This window comes from Gossypium arboreum, chromosome 1 (genome assembly GCF_025698485.1).
Source record: "Gossypium arboreum isolate Shixiya-1 chromosome 1, ASM2569848v2, whole genome shotgun sequence".
Classification (NCBI taxonomy): domain Eukaryota; kingdom Viridiplantae; phylum Streptophyta; class Magnoliopsida; order Malvales; family Malvaceae; genus Gossypium; species Gossypium arboreum.
In genome coordinates this window covers 5,096,473-5,113,508 of record NC_069070.1, presented here as the reverse complement: position 1 = coordinate 5,113,508, position 17,036 = coordinate 5,096,473, and the positions used below count along the sequence as shown (strand labels likewise).

Genomic DNA, 17,036 nt, shown 5'->3' with positions numbered 1-17,036 from the left:
TCGATCGAACTTTAATTTCTGAATCGGCGGGACATGGCGGTCGAACGATAACGCCTTAACATGGAGACGTGAAAAACATCGTGAATCATGTCTAACTCTAGAGGCAATTCCAATTGATAAGCCACTGGGCCTACTCACTTCAAAACCCGACAAGGCCCAATGAACCGCGGACTCAACTTGCCCTTCTTACCGAACCTTAATATCTTCTTCCAAGGAGAAACCTTTAAGAAGACCATATCACCTACTGAGTACTCAATCTCCTTACGCTTCAAATCTGCATACGACTTTTGCCTATCAGATGCTTCTTTTAACCGGTCCCTAATTATTCTGACCTTATTCTTAATATCAGCTACCAAATCTGATCCAAGAATTTGTCGCTCTCCTAGTTCAGTCCAACAACTAGGTGTACGGCACCTTCGTCCATACAGTGCTTCATACGGTGCCATTCGAATACTCGCATGGTAACTGTTATTGTACGCAAATTCTGCCAATGGCAAGTAATCCTCCCAACTACCTCGAAAGTCAATCACGCATCCCCTTAGCATGTCCTCCAGAATCTGAATAACCTTCTCTGACTGATCATCAATTTGGGGATGGAAAGCCGTACTAAAGTTCAATCGCGTCCCCAACGCCTTATGCAACTTTTGCCAAAACTGAGATGTGAATTTGGGATCCCGGTCAGAGACAATCGAAATTGGGACTCCATGAAGTCGTACAATCTCCGCCACATACAGCTTGGCTAACTTTTGAAGCGAAAAGTCAGTACGTACAGGTATGAAATGGGCTGATTTGGTCAACCTATCCACAATTACCCACACTGAGTCTTTCTTCGATGGTGTCAAGGGTAGCCCACTCACAAAGTCAATGGTTACCCTCTCCCACTTCCAAAGTGGTATCTTCACTGGCTGCAACAGTCCAGAAGGTAATTGATGCTCAGCTTTCACTTGCTGGCATGTCAGACATTTCCCTACAAACTCCGTTACTTCTCATTTAAGTCCAGGCCACCAGTACAATTCTCGCAAGTCGTGATACAACTTGTTCCCTCCAGAATGCATGGCACAAAGTCCTCCATGAGCTTCCTTCAATATTGTTTGCCTCAAATCAGAGTCATTCGGAACACAAATTCTACCTCGAAAATACAGAACTCCTTCGCCATTTAACCCAAACTCAGAAGTTTCCCCTTCCTTAACTTGTACGAAACGAGCGACTAAAGACTTATCGTTCAACTGCTTTTCCTTAATCTGATCCACCCAGGTTGTCCTCACTTGCAACTCAGCCAACAGACTTCCATCATCATACAGACTCAAACGAGCAAACATTGCTCTCGGATCGAATCTGACTCTACGACTTAGAGCATCGACTACCACATTAGCCTTGCACAGGTGATACTCGATCGAACAGTTATAATCCTTAAGTAACTCAATCCATCTCCTTTGCCTAAGGTTCAGCTCCTTCTGAGTCAACAAATACTTAAGACTCTTGTGGTCTGTGTATATAATACACCTCTCCCCGTACAAGTAATGTCTCCAAATCTTAAGTGCAAATATCACTGCCGCCAACTCTAAATCATGAGTAGGATAGTTCCCTTCGTGAGGTTTAAGCTGTCGTGATGCATATGCAACCATCTTACCCTCCTGCATTAACACGTAGCCCAAACCCACGTGTGATGCGTCACTGTACACAGTAAAATCCTTCCCAGACTCCGGCTGAATCAACACAAGTGCTTCAGTCAGAATTTTCTTCAACTTCTCAAAAGCTTCCTGCTGCTTCTCAGTCCATACAAACGGTACTCCTTTCCTTATGAGTTTTGTCAGAGGTGCTGCCATCACAGAAAAACCTTCCACAAACCTTCTGTAGTATCCTGCCAGTCCTAGGAAACTCCATATTTCTGACACTGACCTAGGCGGCTTCCACTCTAAAATCGCTTCAATTTTCCGAGGGTTTACCTTAATCCCTTCAGCAGAGACCACATGCCCTAAGAAGGTTACCTCCCTCAACCAAAATTCACACTTGTTGAACTTCGCAAAGAGTTCCTTCTCCCCTAACACTTGCAGCACTATACGGAGATGCTCATCATGTTTCGCTTCAGTTTCAGAATATACCAGGATATCGTCAATAAAGATGACTACGAACTGATCTAAAAATGGTTGGAACACACGATTCATCAGATCCATAAACACTGCAGGAGTGTTCGTCAGTCCAAATGGCATAACCAGAAACTCGTAATGACCATACCGAGTCCTGAATGTTGTCTTATAGATATCTACCTCCTTGACCCTTAATTGATGATATCCAGATCGAAGGTCAATCTTAGAAAATACAGAAGCTCCTCTAAGCTGGTTGAACAGATCATCAATCCTTGGCAGTGGATACTTATTCTTAATCGTCAGTTTGTTCAACTGGCGATAATCAATGCACATCTGCATCGTACCATCCTTTTTTTCACGAATAGCACCGGTGCTCCCCATTGAGACACTCTTGGCCTAATGAAGCCCCTATCCAACAACTCTTGAATTTGAGCCTTTAACTCCACTAACTCCTTCGGTGCCATCCTATACGGTGCAATGGACACGGGCGCCGTTCCAGGCAACAAATCTATACCTAACCTTATCCACTGTCAGTCCCTCCTCTTCTGACTGACTTACAAATGCTAAATAGGCCTCACAACCTTTCCGAATCCACTTTTTGGCTCTTAAAGCCGACACCACATTGGACGAATAATCCCTTCGCTCACCTATCACTATAACCTCCTCATCCTTTGTGGTCCTTAACACCATTCGTTTAGCAGCACAATCCAGGGTCGTCTTATGCTTAACAAGCCAGTCCATTCTCAAAATGAGATCAAACTCTCCGAACGGTAACTCCAATTAGATCTCCAGGGAAAATCCTACCTTGAGTTTCTAAGGGTACATCCCTATACAGTTTGTCTACCCTAACCGAGTGACCCAAAGGACTTAGTACAGATACCCCACTCACAATCTCCTCAGAGCAGTCCAAGTTGTCCATAATCCGTTCTGTGGCCTCCAACCAATATTTCGCCACATTCGGGGCTATACCAAACACGCCCCTAAAGATCTCTTAAAATTTTCAACAATAAGAACATTATTAATCAATTTGGTATCGATTTTGGGCGTTACGAGGGTGCTAATCCTTCCTCGTACGTAATTGATTCCCGACCCTATTTTCTTAACCAATTACACCTCAAAAAAAATTGGTGGCGACTCCATCCATATTTTTAAAGTCGATCCACGTTTTAAAATTAAAAATGGTTTCGACAGCTTTGCAACTCCACTGGGGACTTAAAGAGAGTCAAGCCGTAAAATTGATTAATTTCTGTCCTTTTGTCGAAAATGAAAATTGTGTTTTGAAATTATGTTTTCTTCCATCACATTTGTTAGTATCATTTTTATTTTCTCTTATGTTATTCCTGCATCATACTGCATGTTCGTTGTGGTCGCACCCTTAAGTAGGAGTGAGAAGCTATACCTTCGTGAGGTTTTCACCTCCGCATGGGCTAGTGGATCGCTTCCGGGATACATCCGTACTTATGGTTTCGTGAGGTTTTCAACTCCGCATAGCCATAGGGAAATGTATCCACCTGAACTGAACTCAATCCATATGAGCCTATAATGGGTGAGGATCAAGGAATCTGCTAGTTCAGGTACCCTTTCCTTAGAACTGAACCGCATATAGTAACCCTTAGGGACCTACCCTAAGTAGAACCATGCCAAATTCTAGTGATTACCCAAATAGGTTTTTGATTATTTCTTGCTTGCTTTGATTTTTATTATTTGATACTAATTTATTGTGTTTTATTTTTGCCATGATTGCATGTCATTTTATATCTAGGAAGGTGTCAATACCTGTTCGATTACTAAGTTAGAGAGCTTGTTATGGAGAGCGGACTTCTTGATAAAGTGGGGGATAACGCGGTTGTCTGTGCATGGTCAGAGAATGCTCAGCTCGAGAAAGGGGATAGGCTGGCCGAGGGGTACGCGTCAAAATTGTGGGACTTCACCCGTATTAGTGTGACACAGAATCAGCTCTAAGAATTGAGGGATATATGGGTCCGCTGGAATAATGAGACCAAGAAATTGTTCTACTACAACTACGGTGATCTGCCTTACCTGCTCGACATTAAGGTAGACAAGTACTTATTTCGAGCTATGACTCAGTTCTAGAACCCCGCATATAGTTGTTTCACCTTCGAAAAAGTAGACTTGGTGCCAACCGTGGAGGAGTATTCAGCCCTGTTACGTTGTCCAAGGTTTCAAACGGACAGAGTGTATGTTAAGGTCTCCAATGTACCAAGTTTTGTAAAGAAGCTAATGAACGTCACTGGGATAAGTGAGCAGTGGGTTACAGCCCGGATTCAACAAAAAGGTGAGGGGAAATGCATTCCTTGGGTGAACTTGAGAGACTTGATCTTGGCACATCCAGATACAAAGAAGAAGGTTGACGTTTTCGCCTTGAGTATTTATGGGTTAGTGATCTTTCCCAAAGCGCTACGACATATCGACAAAGCAGTCACTGATTTATTTGATCGGCTTGCCAAACGGGCTACACCGGTACCAGCAATTCTAGCAGAGACATTCAGATCTTTAAATGCGTGTCGAAGGGCAGGTGAGGGAAGATTCGTGGGATGCGCGCAATTATTATTGGTTTGGTTCCATGGCCACTTCTAGAAAGTTCACAGAAGGCCAAATCGAATATTTTTTGAAAATTATTCCCCTTTGAAGGATATAGCAGCTACGCCCATAAGGGACGGCATATCAGAACAAAGGTGGATGACAATTCTCGAAAATCTCCAATAAAAAGATGTGGAATGGAAGGCCCCTTGAATGATTCCCGATGAAGTCCTCTACCGGTGCGAAAATTTTGACTGGGTACCTCTGCTTGGAGTTTGGGGAGCTGTTGGGTATGCCCCTTTGCTGGTGTTAAGGCAGTATGAGTTAGAGCAGTTTGTATCTGCGACACATGGGTTAGCTCATAGTGAATTTTTGTATAAAGGCGATAATTATAAGAAGAGAGTTTGAGAAATCGCCGATGCTTGGAAACAGACACACCGAATGAAGAAGTTGAGTAGATGCCCAATGACGACTCTTGAGTACAGTAGGTGGTTGAGTAAGAGGATCGATGATAATATTCCACGGCCAAGTCTAGAAGGCGTCCAATCGATGGAAGAACACTTACGAATAATTCCTTCCGAGCTGTAAATTATAAAACAAGACTTCAAAAGGAGAAATTCAGAGTTAGGAAAGAATATAGAACAGTTGGAGGAAGAGAAGATGCATCTAAGGTTAGATATCGACGTTCAGAAACTCGAGGCTTAGAAACTGCGAAAGGGGAAAAGAAAAGCTGAGGAGGACTTGGACGCTTTGAAGACCAATTACCGGCAGCTACATAAGTCAATGAGAAATGCTGGACTAGGAAAAACGTCAGAGCAATGGCGACAAGAGGTCCAAGAGGAAAGGTCTAAAGCCGAACAATGGGAAAAAAGATTTCATGATACTTGTGTACGAGAGAGCATTTTAAAAAAGAGTTTGGTTGAAAGCCAGAATGAAAAAGAAATGTTAAGAGCTCGAGTAGAGGAGTTAGAGATGACGCTTCATCAATCTCATAGTCGCAACTCTGCAGTAGAGCTGAAGGCAAGCTTAAACAGGATAGAGGATTTGAGAGGGAAGATAGAAGAACTTGAGATAGAACTTCAGAACCGTGAACTTCAAATTCAACTTATTAAGTCAGATAATGAGCATTGGAAAGAGCTGCTACATAGATCTCAGAATCAGGTCAGGAACAGAGATCGCATCATGGGTGAGGCCGTGGCTCAGATTCGAGAGGTAGCGGAGCATTTGCAAACTCTAGCAGTTCAAGCTGACGTGTTAAGTGTAAAGTATGAATTAGAGTCGGATCGAGGTCGAGAGCTAGCTAGGCTTCTCAAGAGAGTTAAAACTTTGGGCATAAGGGCTAGGCCGTAAATATAACCCGTTTTATGTAAAGTTTTCTGTTTTCCAATAAAGTTCTTTTAAAAGAAATTGAATCAGAATTGACGCCTTCTTAGTTTTGTATTTATTTCATACATTTACATCACATCGCAGTATATACATTAAGTTACACAAAAGAACCCTATTAATTAGTGATAATTTATCTAGTTACCTTAGAACATCGCTATTATACACGGAGGAAAACAAAGGATATGGATCAGAGGTTAGAGAAATTAGAATAAATGCAGGAGCAACCGCAAGCTCAGATGCAAGAACAGCTGGCTAGCATCCAGCAGGAGATGAAGGATCAAATGCTAGAGTCCCAGAAAAACATGCTGGAGTCACAGACAACATGATGAGCCAGCTAATACAACTGTTGAAGGGGGGGTCGGACAAAGGAAAAGACCCTATGGGTGATAGTGGGGACGACAATGAAGACTCCACATATCCTCCTGGATTTGCCCCAGCAAGTGCCCAACCACCCAAGGTGTCTGTTAATATTAGACCTCAGTATCAATCTGGTACTTCAGCGCTAGGGAATCTCCCAACAGGCTCAAGTTCTAATCCGGGCGATAATTTGGCAAAACCAACTGTCCACGACCTCGACGATATTGAAGAAAAGGAAAAAGCAAGGGTTGAGCTCCCAAAACAGTTTGAAGACCGTTGCAAGTGGTTAGAGGAGAGGTTCAAGGCATTAGAAGGTACAAATTATTATTGCGGGGTTGATGCTAAAGAATTGAGTTTGGTACCGGACTTAGTACTCCCTTCGAAATTCAAGATGCTAAAATTTGAAAGGCATAACAGAACCAGCTGCTCGGAGGCTCACATTACAATATTCTGCCGGAAAATGACGGGGTATGTCAACAATGATCAGCTGTTGGTTCACTGTTTTCAGGATAGTTTGATTGGGACTGCAGCGAAATGGTATAATTAGTTAAGTTGTACCTAAATCAAATCGTGGAAAGACTTAGCTCAAGCCTTCATGAAGCAATATGGCCATGTAACGGGTATCGCACCTGATAGGATCACGTTACAAAACATGGAGAAGAAACCGGGTGAAAGTTTTAGGAAGTACGCCCAGAGGTGGAGGGAAGTTGCCACACAAGTTCAACCACCACTGTTGGAAAAAAAAACGACCATGCTGTTTGTCAATACATTGAAGGCACCTTTCATCAATCATATGCTGGGAAGTGCAACTAAGAGTTTCGCAGACATAGTGATGTCAGACGAAATGATAGAAAATGCGATAAGATGTGGGAAGATAGAAATGGGGGAAAGCACAAGAAGGTTAGCCCTAAAGAAAAGAGAAAATGAGGTGGGTAATGTGAGCTCAAGGTATTCAAAACCTGTCACGGTTAACCAATCGAGAACGATAGTCACAGGCCAATAGGCCACACCAAGGCGAGAGCCTAATACAAGGCAGAATACAGAAAGATTCCAGTTCACTCCCATACTAGTGACGTATAGGGAGCTCTACAAAAAGTTATTTGATGCACACGTAGTGGCCCCTTTCCACTTAGAACCGTTACAGCCCCCATACCCTAAATGGTATGATGCAAATGCTCAGTGCGAATACCACGCGGGGATTACGGGGCACTCGATAGAAAAATGTACCTCGTTCAAAAGGTGTGTAAAAAGGCTTATCAAAGCAGGTGTTGTAAAATTCAATCATACACCTGGTACGGGAAATCTGTTGCCCAGTCATACTGATAAAGGGGTAAACGCGATAATCGAGAATCTGGGGAGGAAAGTCAAGCTGAATATTGCAGAGGTGAGAACCCCATTGAAGCTAGTTTGGAAGGAAATGCAGAAGAGAGGTTTAGTCCCGTAGGGGTTGAGGGATAAAATCCAAGATACACGGAACTACTGTGAGTTCCATCATGAGAAAGATCACGAGATCTAGAATTGTATTAAGTTCAGGGCCCTAGTACAGGGTCTAATGGATAATAAGGAATTGGAGTTTCTCGAGTCTATCGAAGAGGAGTATGTATGCTATCTAGGAGGAGAGTCAAGTGAAGAAGGCTGCAGAGCCAGCTGTCCAATGATACTTATTTCGAAGTTAGTGAAGTAGAAGCAAGAGTTACACCAAGAGTTATAATCCAGAAGCCAACAGTTTCCCTTTATAAAGATAGTCATAGAGTGCCTTGGAATTATAATTGTAGTATAGCAGTTGCAGAGAATGAGGGTTCGATTAAGACGCCAAACACAGAAGCCGAACCAGCAAAAAGGAAACCCGTCATGCTCAAGCAAGAAGTAGAGAGATCAGAACCACTGGTTAATGAGCTAATAATGGAAAATTAAGCCAAAGAGTTCTTGAAGTTCCTAAGACACAGCGAGTATAGTGTTGTGGAACAACTACACCAACAACCAGATCGTATATCGATATTGACTCTGCTGTTAAATTCGGAGGTCCACCGCAACGCATTGATGAAAGTGTTGAACAAAACCTATGTTGCGGATGACATTTCAGTTAACAAACTGGATCGTCTTTTCGACAACATATGTGTTGACAATTTCATCTCCTTCAGCGATGATGAGATACCATCAGGGGGTAGGGGGTCTACTAAGGCTCTGCATATCACTACACGTTGTAAGGGGTATATGCTACCCGGAGTACTAGTTGATAATGGGTCCGCATTGAATGTGTTGCCTTGGACTACGTTAAACCGTTTACCTATAGACAATTCCCATATGAAGACGTGTCAGAACATAGTAAAAGCATTTGATGGCACAGAAAGAAAAGTAATGGGAAGGATAGAGGTACCTCTTCAGATTAGCCCAAACGTGTACGAGGTAGATTTCTTCATGATGGATATTAAGCCTTCCTATAACTATCTATTAGGAAGACCTTGGATTCACTCAGCTGGGGCAGTGCCATCCTCGCTGCACCAGAAGCTAAAGATGGTTACTGAGGGTCGGCTAATAACAATAAATGCAGAGGAGGACATTATTGCGTCAGTTACCAGTGATGCACCCTACGTAAAGAATGAAAACGAAGCAGTTGAATGTTTATTTCGATTGTTAAAGTTTGTAAATGCAATGTTTATAGCTGAAGGAAGCAGGATTCCGATACCTAAGATGTCAGGGGCTACGAAAATGAGCCTACAGCTGACAGTTGGGAAAGGGGCGTTACCTGGCAAAAGACTCGGGAGGCACCTCCGTGGACAAGTTAGAGTGCCAGTCTTGGTTGGTAAGTGGGATTGCTTTGGTTTGGGATTCAGGCCAGATGCAAGCCAAGTGAAGAAGGAGTTTAAAAGGAAACAGGAACAGCGGAGAGCAAGATTGAGTGGGACAGAAGTCAGGTGGGAATCGATGAGCTTCCCTCACATTTTCCAAACATTTGTATCTGGAGGGTTTATTCATTCTACACCGGAGAGGATAAAAGAAGGAATGGTCGAGGATATGATAGGAATTTGGAACATCAACGCCACGTTTGAAGAGGAAGTAATGGAAAGAAATTTATCGGGCATTTGCCCGTATGAGCCTGGGAGTGTTTTGAATAACTAGACTGTGGAAGAAATTCCTATAATCTTTAGAGCTAACACAGGGTAATATTCAAAACCCACTTGTTGTCTTCTAGCCTAGGGACAATAAGAATCTTTTGTAAAATAGGCTCATGTTCAAACATTATTATTTTTAATAAAAAATGCATTTTCATATATCAGTTCGAGCAATTATTTTTTCTTCCTTTTTATTTCATACACAATCATAACATACAAAGGAATTATTCATTTCGTTTTCTTTGGGTATTCTCTTATACTCATAATAGGCCCCTAGATGTCAACGTCATGAGTAATGCTGATACGAGCCTAGAATTTCCTTTCAAGCGAGACATGTGCTTTGAGGGACTTCAGGATTTTGAAGAGGACGAGGATTGTGGTTTATCTTCTGATTTGTTAAGGATGGTGGAGCAAGAAGAAGAGCAAATCCTGCCACACAAAGAGACTACTGAGATTGTGGCCCTGAAAAAGGGGAGGGAAGTTAAAATTGTCACTTGCGTTAACAAGAAAACAAGACAGAACCTTATTGAGCTGTTGTAAGAATTTAAGGACGTCTTTGCATGGTCATATCAGGATATGCCTGGTTTAAGTACCGATATCGCAGTACACCATGTCCCTACAAAAAAGGAGTGCAAGCCAGTTCAGCAGAAGCTCCGAAGGATGAGACCCGATATAGCAATGAAAATAAAGGAAGAAGTCAAGAAACATTTTAATGCTGGATTCCTACAGGTGGTCAATTATTCAGAATGGGTGGCCAACGTCGTCCCTATCCCTAAGAAAGATGAGAAAGTACGGATGTGTGTAGATTACAGAGATTTAAATAAGGTCAGCCCAAAAGATAACTTTCCATTGCCTCACATAGACACTCTAGTGGATAATACGACAGGCTATTCACTGTTCTCCTTTATGGATGGGTTCTCCGGGTACAATGAGATTAAGATGCATCCTGAGGATATGGAAAAAACCACATTCATAACTTTATGGGGAACGTTTTGCTACAAGGTGATGCCCTTCGGGTTGAAAAATGCAGGAGCCACATACCAAAGAGCCATGGTAACCTTGTTCCATGATATGATGCACAAGAAAATTGAGGTCTACATTGACGACATGATTGAAAAATCCCGAACTGAAGAGGAGCACGTGCGAATGTTGAGAAAATTGTTCCTGAGGTTGAGGAAATTCCAATTAAAGCTCAATCCGTCAAAATGCACCTTCGGAGCTAGGTCCGGAAAGTTACTCGGCTTCGTAGTCAGTGAGAAGGGAATAGAAGTCGACCCTGATAAAGTCAAGGCTATTCAGAAGCTGCCACCGCCACGAACAAGGAAAGAAGTCCGAGGTTTCCTAGGGAGACTAAACTATATAGCACGGTTTATTTCGCAGCTGACTGAGAAGTGTGACCCCATATTCCATCTTCTTAAAAAGCATAATCCTGGGGTATGAGATGATGAATACCAAAAAACCTTTGAAAAAGTTAAACAATATTTGTCCGGTCCCCCAGTGCTAGCACCACCAAGCCCTGGTAGACCATTGATACTGTATTTAACAGTATTTGATAATTCGATGGGGTGTGTGCTCGGCCAACACGATGAGACTGGGAGAAAAGAAAGAACGATATATTACCTCAGTAAAAAATTCACTGAGTGTGAAATGAGGTATCCGCCAATTGAGAAGCTATGCTGTACTTTGGTTTGGACAACACGAAGGTTGAGGCAATACATGTTGTACCACACAACTTGGCTAATCTCAAAGCTAGACCCTCTCAAATACATGATAGAATCAACCGCTTTAAATAGAAGGATGGCCCGATGGCAGTTTCTGCTCTCCGAATTTGATATAGTCTATGTAAACCAAAAAGCTATGAAGGGGAGTGCAATAGCAGACTTCCTAGCTAGTAGAGTTCTGGAGGACTATGAACCTTTGAATTTCAGTTTCCCGAATGAAGATCTAATGTATGTAGTAATCACTGAAGGAGACATGTCTGAAGATCATTCTTGGAAATTAAATTTTGACGGAGTATCAAATGCCGTTGGAAATGGAGTTGGGGCAGTACTGATATCCCCAAATGGAGACCATTATCCATTCACTTGCAAGCTGAATTTTGACTGCACAAACAACATGGTAGAATACGAGGCATGTATCATGGGAATTCGGGCAGCTATAGACTGCGAAATCAAAGTATTAGAAGTGTATGGAGATTCTGCATTGGTAATTTATCAGCTTAAAGGCAAGTGGGAAACGAGAGATCCCAAATTGATCAGTTACCGAAAGTTAATCCTGGAGTTAATTGAAGAGTTTGATGATATTACCTTTCATTACCTCCCACGCGATGAGAATCAGATGGCTGACGCCTTGGCTACACTGGCTTCCATGATCAAAGTAAATGAACAGGAGGATATGAAGCCAATTCAAATGAGTATCTGTGAGGCTCCGGCTCACTGTGTCGATGAAGAGGAAGAGAGAGATGATCATCCTTGCTATCATGATATCTTACAATATGTGAAGAGCCGTGCGTACCCAGATCAAGCAACCGAAAATGATAAAAGAATATTAAGGAGGTTAGCCAGTGACTATGTCCTGGACGGTGAGGTCCTATATAAGAAAAGAAATGATCAGGTGTTGCTAAGATGTGTTGACACTGTTGAGGCAAAGAAAATTCTAGAGGAAGTCCATGATGGCATCTTTGGGACACATGCCAATGGTTTTACAATGGCTCGACAAATCATGAGATTCAGATATTACTGGTCCACAATGGAAGGAGATTGCATCAATTACACTAAGAAGTGCCATAAGTGTCAAATTTATGGAGACAAGATCCATGTGCCTCATTCACCCCTCCATGTTATGACTTCCCCATGGCCATTCTCAATGTGGGGTATGGACGTTATTGGGCTGATTTCGCCAAAAGCTTCCAACGGACATCGATTCATTTTTGTGGTCATTGATTACTTTACCAAATGGGTGGAGGCTGCTTCGTACGCCAATGTCATAAAGTTGGCGGTCAGCAAGTTCCTGAAGAAGGAGATCGTATGCCGTTATGGTATGCCAGAAAGAATCGTATCTGACAACGCATTGAATCTGAACAATAGCGCAATAGCAGAAGTCTACAGTCGATTCAACATTAAATATCACAACTTGTCGCCATACCGCCCAAAAATGAATGGGGCGGTTGAGGCAGCTAATAAGAATATCAAGAAGATTGTAGGGAAAATGGCGGAGACCTACAAAGATTGGCATGAAAAGCTCCCATTTGCCCTTTATGCTTATCGGACATCTGTCAGAACTTCTACCGGGGCAACACCTTTCTCATTGGTTTATGGGATGGAGGCAGTTTTACCTATTGAAGTCTAAATCCCTTCTCTCCGAGTTTTATCAGAGTTGAAGTTAGACGAAGCAGAATGGATCTAATCTCGTTACGATCAACTAAACTTGATTGAAGAGAGGAGGCTGAAGGCCATTCGTCATGGTCAAATGTACTAGAGGAGAATGATGCAAGCCTACAACAAAAAAGTTCGCCCTAGGGTGTTCCATGAAGGGGACTTAGTATTGAAAAAGATTCTCCCTATGCAAAAAGATTTCAGGGGGAAATGGATGCCAAATTGGGAAGGACCCTATGTGGTAAAAAAGGCTTTCTCTGGAGGGGCATTGATACTAGCAGAGATGGATGGCAAGAGCTTGCCTAACCCGATAAATTTGGATTCTATCAAAAGATATTTTGCTTGAAGCAGTTGAGGTGAAAACCCGTAAAGGGCACAAAAAAAAAAGAGAGAGGCCAAGGTGAAAACCCATAAAAGGGCGCCTTGAGACCAAAGGGGTTTGAATTGAAAACCCACAAAGGGCAATTCAAAAATTGATCCAGACTGGGGCAAGTAGCAGTCTCGTTACACTAGAATCGACAAAGAAGGGATAGGCTACATCTTGGGGCATCGACAAAATACTATAGATCCCTTGAGTACATGTCAAGTGTAGAATGGTCTTCGAGTAGTTCATTCAGAGAAGCTCAAACTGCGGAATCTGGGGCACCTATTTGTTCTTTTTATCCATTTTTGTATTTCAAATAATCAATGCTTTCTTTCTTTAATACATCTTTCGTGAACTAGGACTCAAATAAATTTTAGTTCCATTTACCCTTATGATCTTTTTCAAGCGTTTTATATTGAAATAATGATTAATGAACTAACAACGTTCTCAAAAGAGGTTTACGTATTACTCTGAAAGATTTCTAAACAATATAAGATCTTGAAACATGATAATTATTTAAAACTCACCAGACTTAAAGAGCTAGAAACGTGTGAAGGAAAAGGGACTTACAGTATCCTCAAGCCCTCTTTTATCAAGCTGGATGAGAAGGCATACGTCAGGGATGTTACCATAGCAAACAGCGAGCGATAACAGCCTAAGAATTAAAATGATCATTCTCATGACATTTTGCATTTATGCATTTAAATATCCATAATACATCTAGTTAGGAGCATTTGATTAACATGGCATCCTAAACATCTAGCATAAGCATAAAATCACTCTTCTACAGATAGGATCCCCCAGTGGACAATGTAGCAGGATTGATTAAAAAGACAGATATCATCAGCCTTATCTTCACTGAGAAGGAGTGAAGCGGGCTAAACATACCCGATCTTATCTTTACTGAGCAGGAGTGAAGCAGATTAAATTTTGGCGAAGTCTTATCTTCACTGAGCAGGAGTGAAGCGGGCTAAACATACCCGATCTTATCTTCACTGAGTAGGAATGAAGCAGATCAAATTTTGGCGAAGTCTTATCTTCACTGAGTAGGAGTGGAGCAGATTTCAGCCACCAGTCTTATCTTCACTGAGTAGGAGTGGAGCAGATTTCAGCCACCAGCCTTATCTTTACTGAGCAGGAGTGGAGCAGGCTAAACATACCCGATCTTTTCTTCCCTGAGCAGGAGTGAAGCAGATCAAATTTTGGCTAGTTTTATCTCCATGTATCGACAATGGAGCAGATTCTAATCATCAGCCTTATCTTCACTGAGTAGGAGTGAAGCAGGCTAAGTATAGTAGATCTTATCTTCGCTGAGCAGGAGCGGAGCAGATCAAATTTCGGTGAATCTTATCTCTTTGTACTAGCGATAGAGCAGATTCCAATCATCAGATTTATCTTCACTGAGCAAGAGTGAAGCAGGCTAAATATATCAGATCTTGTCTCTGCTGAACAAGAGTGGAGCAGGTCAGATACAACGGATATTATCTTCGCCGAGCAGGAGCGGAGCAGATCAAATTTTAGCAAATCTCATTTACATGAAGCAGCAAATGAGCATTTTTGAAGCAATAAAGTGGGGTGGGCTATGGCAAAAAAGACAAGACTCAGCCAGCCCAAGCAAATTTGGTCCTCCTAAAATCTTTGCTCTATTCTCATTACACGAAAATGAGCAAAGAGGGGCAGCTGTAGGACCAAATTTTTAAACAAACCCAAACCTAGGCTTAAACAAATTAACCACTAAAACAAAACCTAGCCCAATACAAACACAAATCCACTAAACAAGCCCAAAACCATTAAAGCAAAAATGGGAAATCCTAGCCTGAGGAGTAGCAGCCGCAAGCAGTTCCCAGCAGGCAGATCTTGCGCACCACGTCGACACTCACGTCCAACACGCCTCGTGCCCCCGACTCCCTTGTACCCACGGCTCCCACGTCAGCCTAGCCTGCAGCAAAAACAATTGTAAAACAAGGCTATAAAGCCTAAAATAAACATTATATTTGGGGACAGTTTTTTCCCTGGATACAAAGAGAACAAGCAATAGCAATCAAAGTGAGATTCAAGGTTTAAGAGGTTACTTTTCATTCTTTTACCAGACTTTTTTTTCCTTCCCTTTTTATTTCTTTTTCTTCTTTCATATTTTGATAAATCGATTTTGAATAAAACCAAAAGAAGAAGCTTACCTGATTTTGCTCCGTGAAGCGCCGATAGAGGCAGAGGTGCATGGCGCTGATGACCCTCAGATACGGTGCTAAACTTAGTTAAATCTTTAGCAAGACAAAAGGGGGGTTTTCTTTTTTTAAAATTTAAAGATGGTAGATGTAACTCTCTTGCAAGTTTTTGCTTTATAAGTTTATAAAGTAGCACCTTTTGGTGCCTTGATTTTTTAGGGAGGGTTATTTTGCAATTGATCCCTCCCTGTTACTCTAGCTTTTAATTCGGACCTTTTTGAACTTTGGTTAATTACGATTTGGTCCAAAAACTTGGATTTTATCGCATTTTCGTCCTATACCAAAACACTGCGCTTTGAAGTATGAGGAAATTTGCTTTCCTGGTCCTCCCTCTTAGCCCGTATGTTCATTTTAGCCCATGTGGCTTTTGTTTTCTAAAGTTCACCCTGAAACTCCTGTTTCACTGTAATTTAACCTTTTTTTTCCTTGCTCTTTTGTCATTTTACCGCTGACTTAATTAATTTGAGCCTTATTTTCATTTTTTTTCTGTTAATTTAATTTGTTTGAGTTATGTTTTACATTATTATATCATTTTATATTATATGCTTATTATAGGTTTTTTTTAGCAAAGTTAATTATTTTATGTATAAATTTTCATCATATTTATTATATTATTTGTTATATTTTTTACTAATAAGCATTTTTATACTATTTAGTTTTTTTTAGGCTAATAATTTTAAATATAGTTTATTATACTTCTTATTTTAGGCTCATTATTTTTACTAGTTACTACCATTTTTTGTCACTTATAACTTATATATATATACATTTTCTCCCTAAAAGTTTTTTTTCCTTCAAATATATTCTTTAATGGACTTATCATATTGTTTTTTTATATACACCATTTTTTTATCAGTTATTTTGTACTAAATTATTATTATTTATTACTCCTCACTATATATTATTATTGATTTCATATTGCTTGTTGTCCATATTCTTTTATATATATATATATATATATGTATTATATTTTATTCATACATTTGTTTCTTTTAAATCCCATTTCAAAGTATACCTCGGTCTTCAAAATTTTTTCTTATGTTATTTTGCGTATATATTCAATTTAAATTATGCCTTTTACTTTATATGCATATCTTCTGATCCTGTTATGATTTAGTCGTATTATATTGTTGCATTAGATTATTGTTATATATTTCACAATGGCATACCTGTTTCCTTGTATGGTATAACGACTCAAATTTAAACTCACTTAAGCCAGTTCTTAGTTTTTTCGTTTTTTCAAAAATAAATTAAATAAATACATTTTTTAATTGACTTTAGATCGTTTTCAAAAGTCTTATAAAATAAGGCAATGTTTCGCGTTTGGAAGTCCTAAAAGAGTCGTGCCCTAACGTGCTGGGTTGTGGTTTTTTTGGGTCATCCAAATGTCTAAATATCCTTCTAGTCTCAGGTTTCGGAAAATTAAGGGACTATTTGGGTCTTGAGGGTTAAAATGTTGCATCCTAACGTGCTAGGTGTGACATTTTGTCCTTTTAGAACAAATAAGCCTTAATATCCCAAAACGAACTGTTCAAATATTTTCTAAAAGAATTATATTTTAAAATCTTTTAAAATTTTCAACAATAAGG

General features: G+C 40.7%; 1 protein-coding gene across 1 annotated transcript; it reads left to right on the top strand.

The window, feature by feature from the left end:
- Window positions 1-5,411: 5,411 nt before the first annotated feature.
- Window positions 5,412-5,978, top strand: LOC108481581 (tropomyosin-1-like). The gene has a single exon (XM_017784693.1). It carries the CDS (start codon window positions 5,412-5,414, stop codon window positions 5,976-5,978), a length of 567 nt encoding a protein of 188 aa, XP_017640182.1.
- Window positions 5,979-17,036: the final 11,058 nt, after the last annotated feature.

What these genes read in the sequence shown, in the direction of transcription:
- LOC108481581 (XM_017784693.1), top strand. Translation starts at nt 5,412, where the DNA reads ATGAGAAATGCTGGACTAGGAAAAACGTCAGAGCAATGGCGACAAGAG.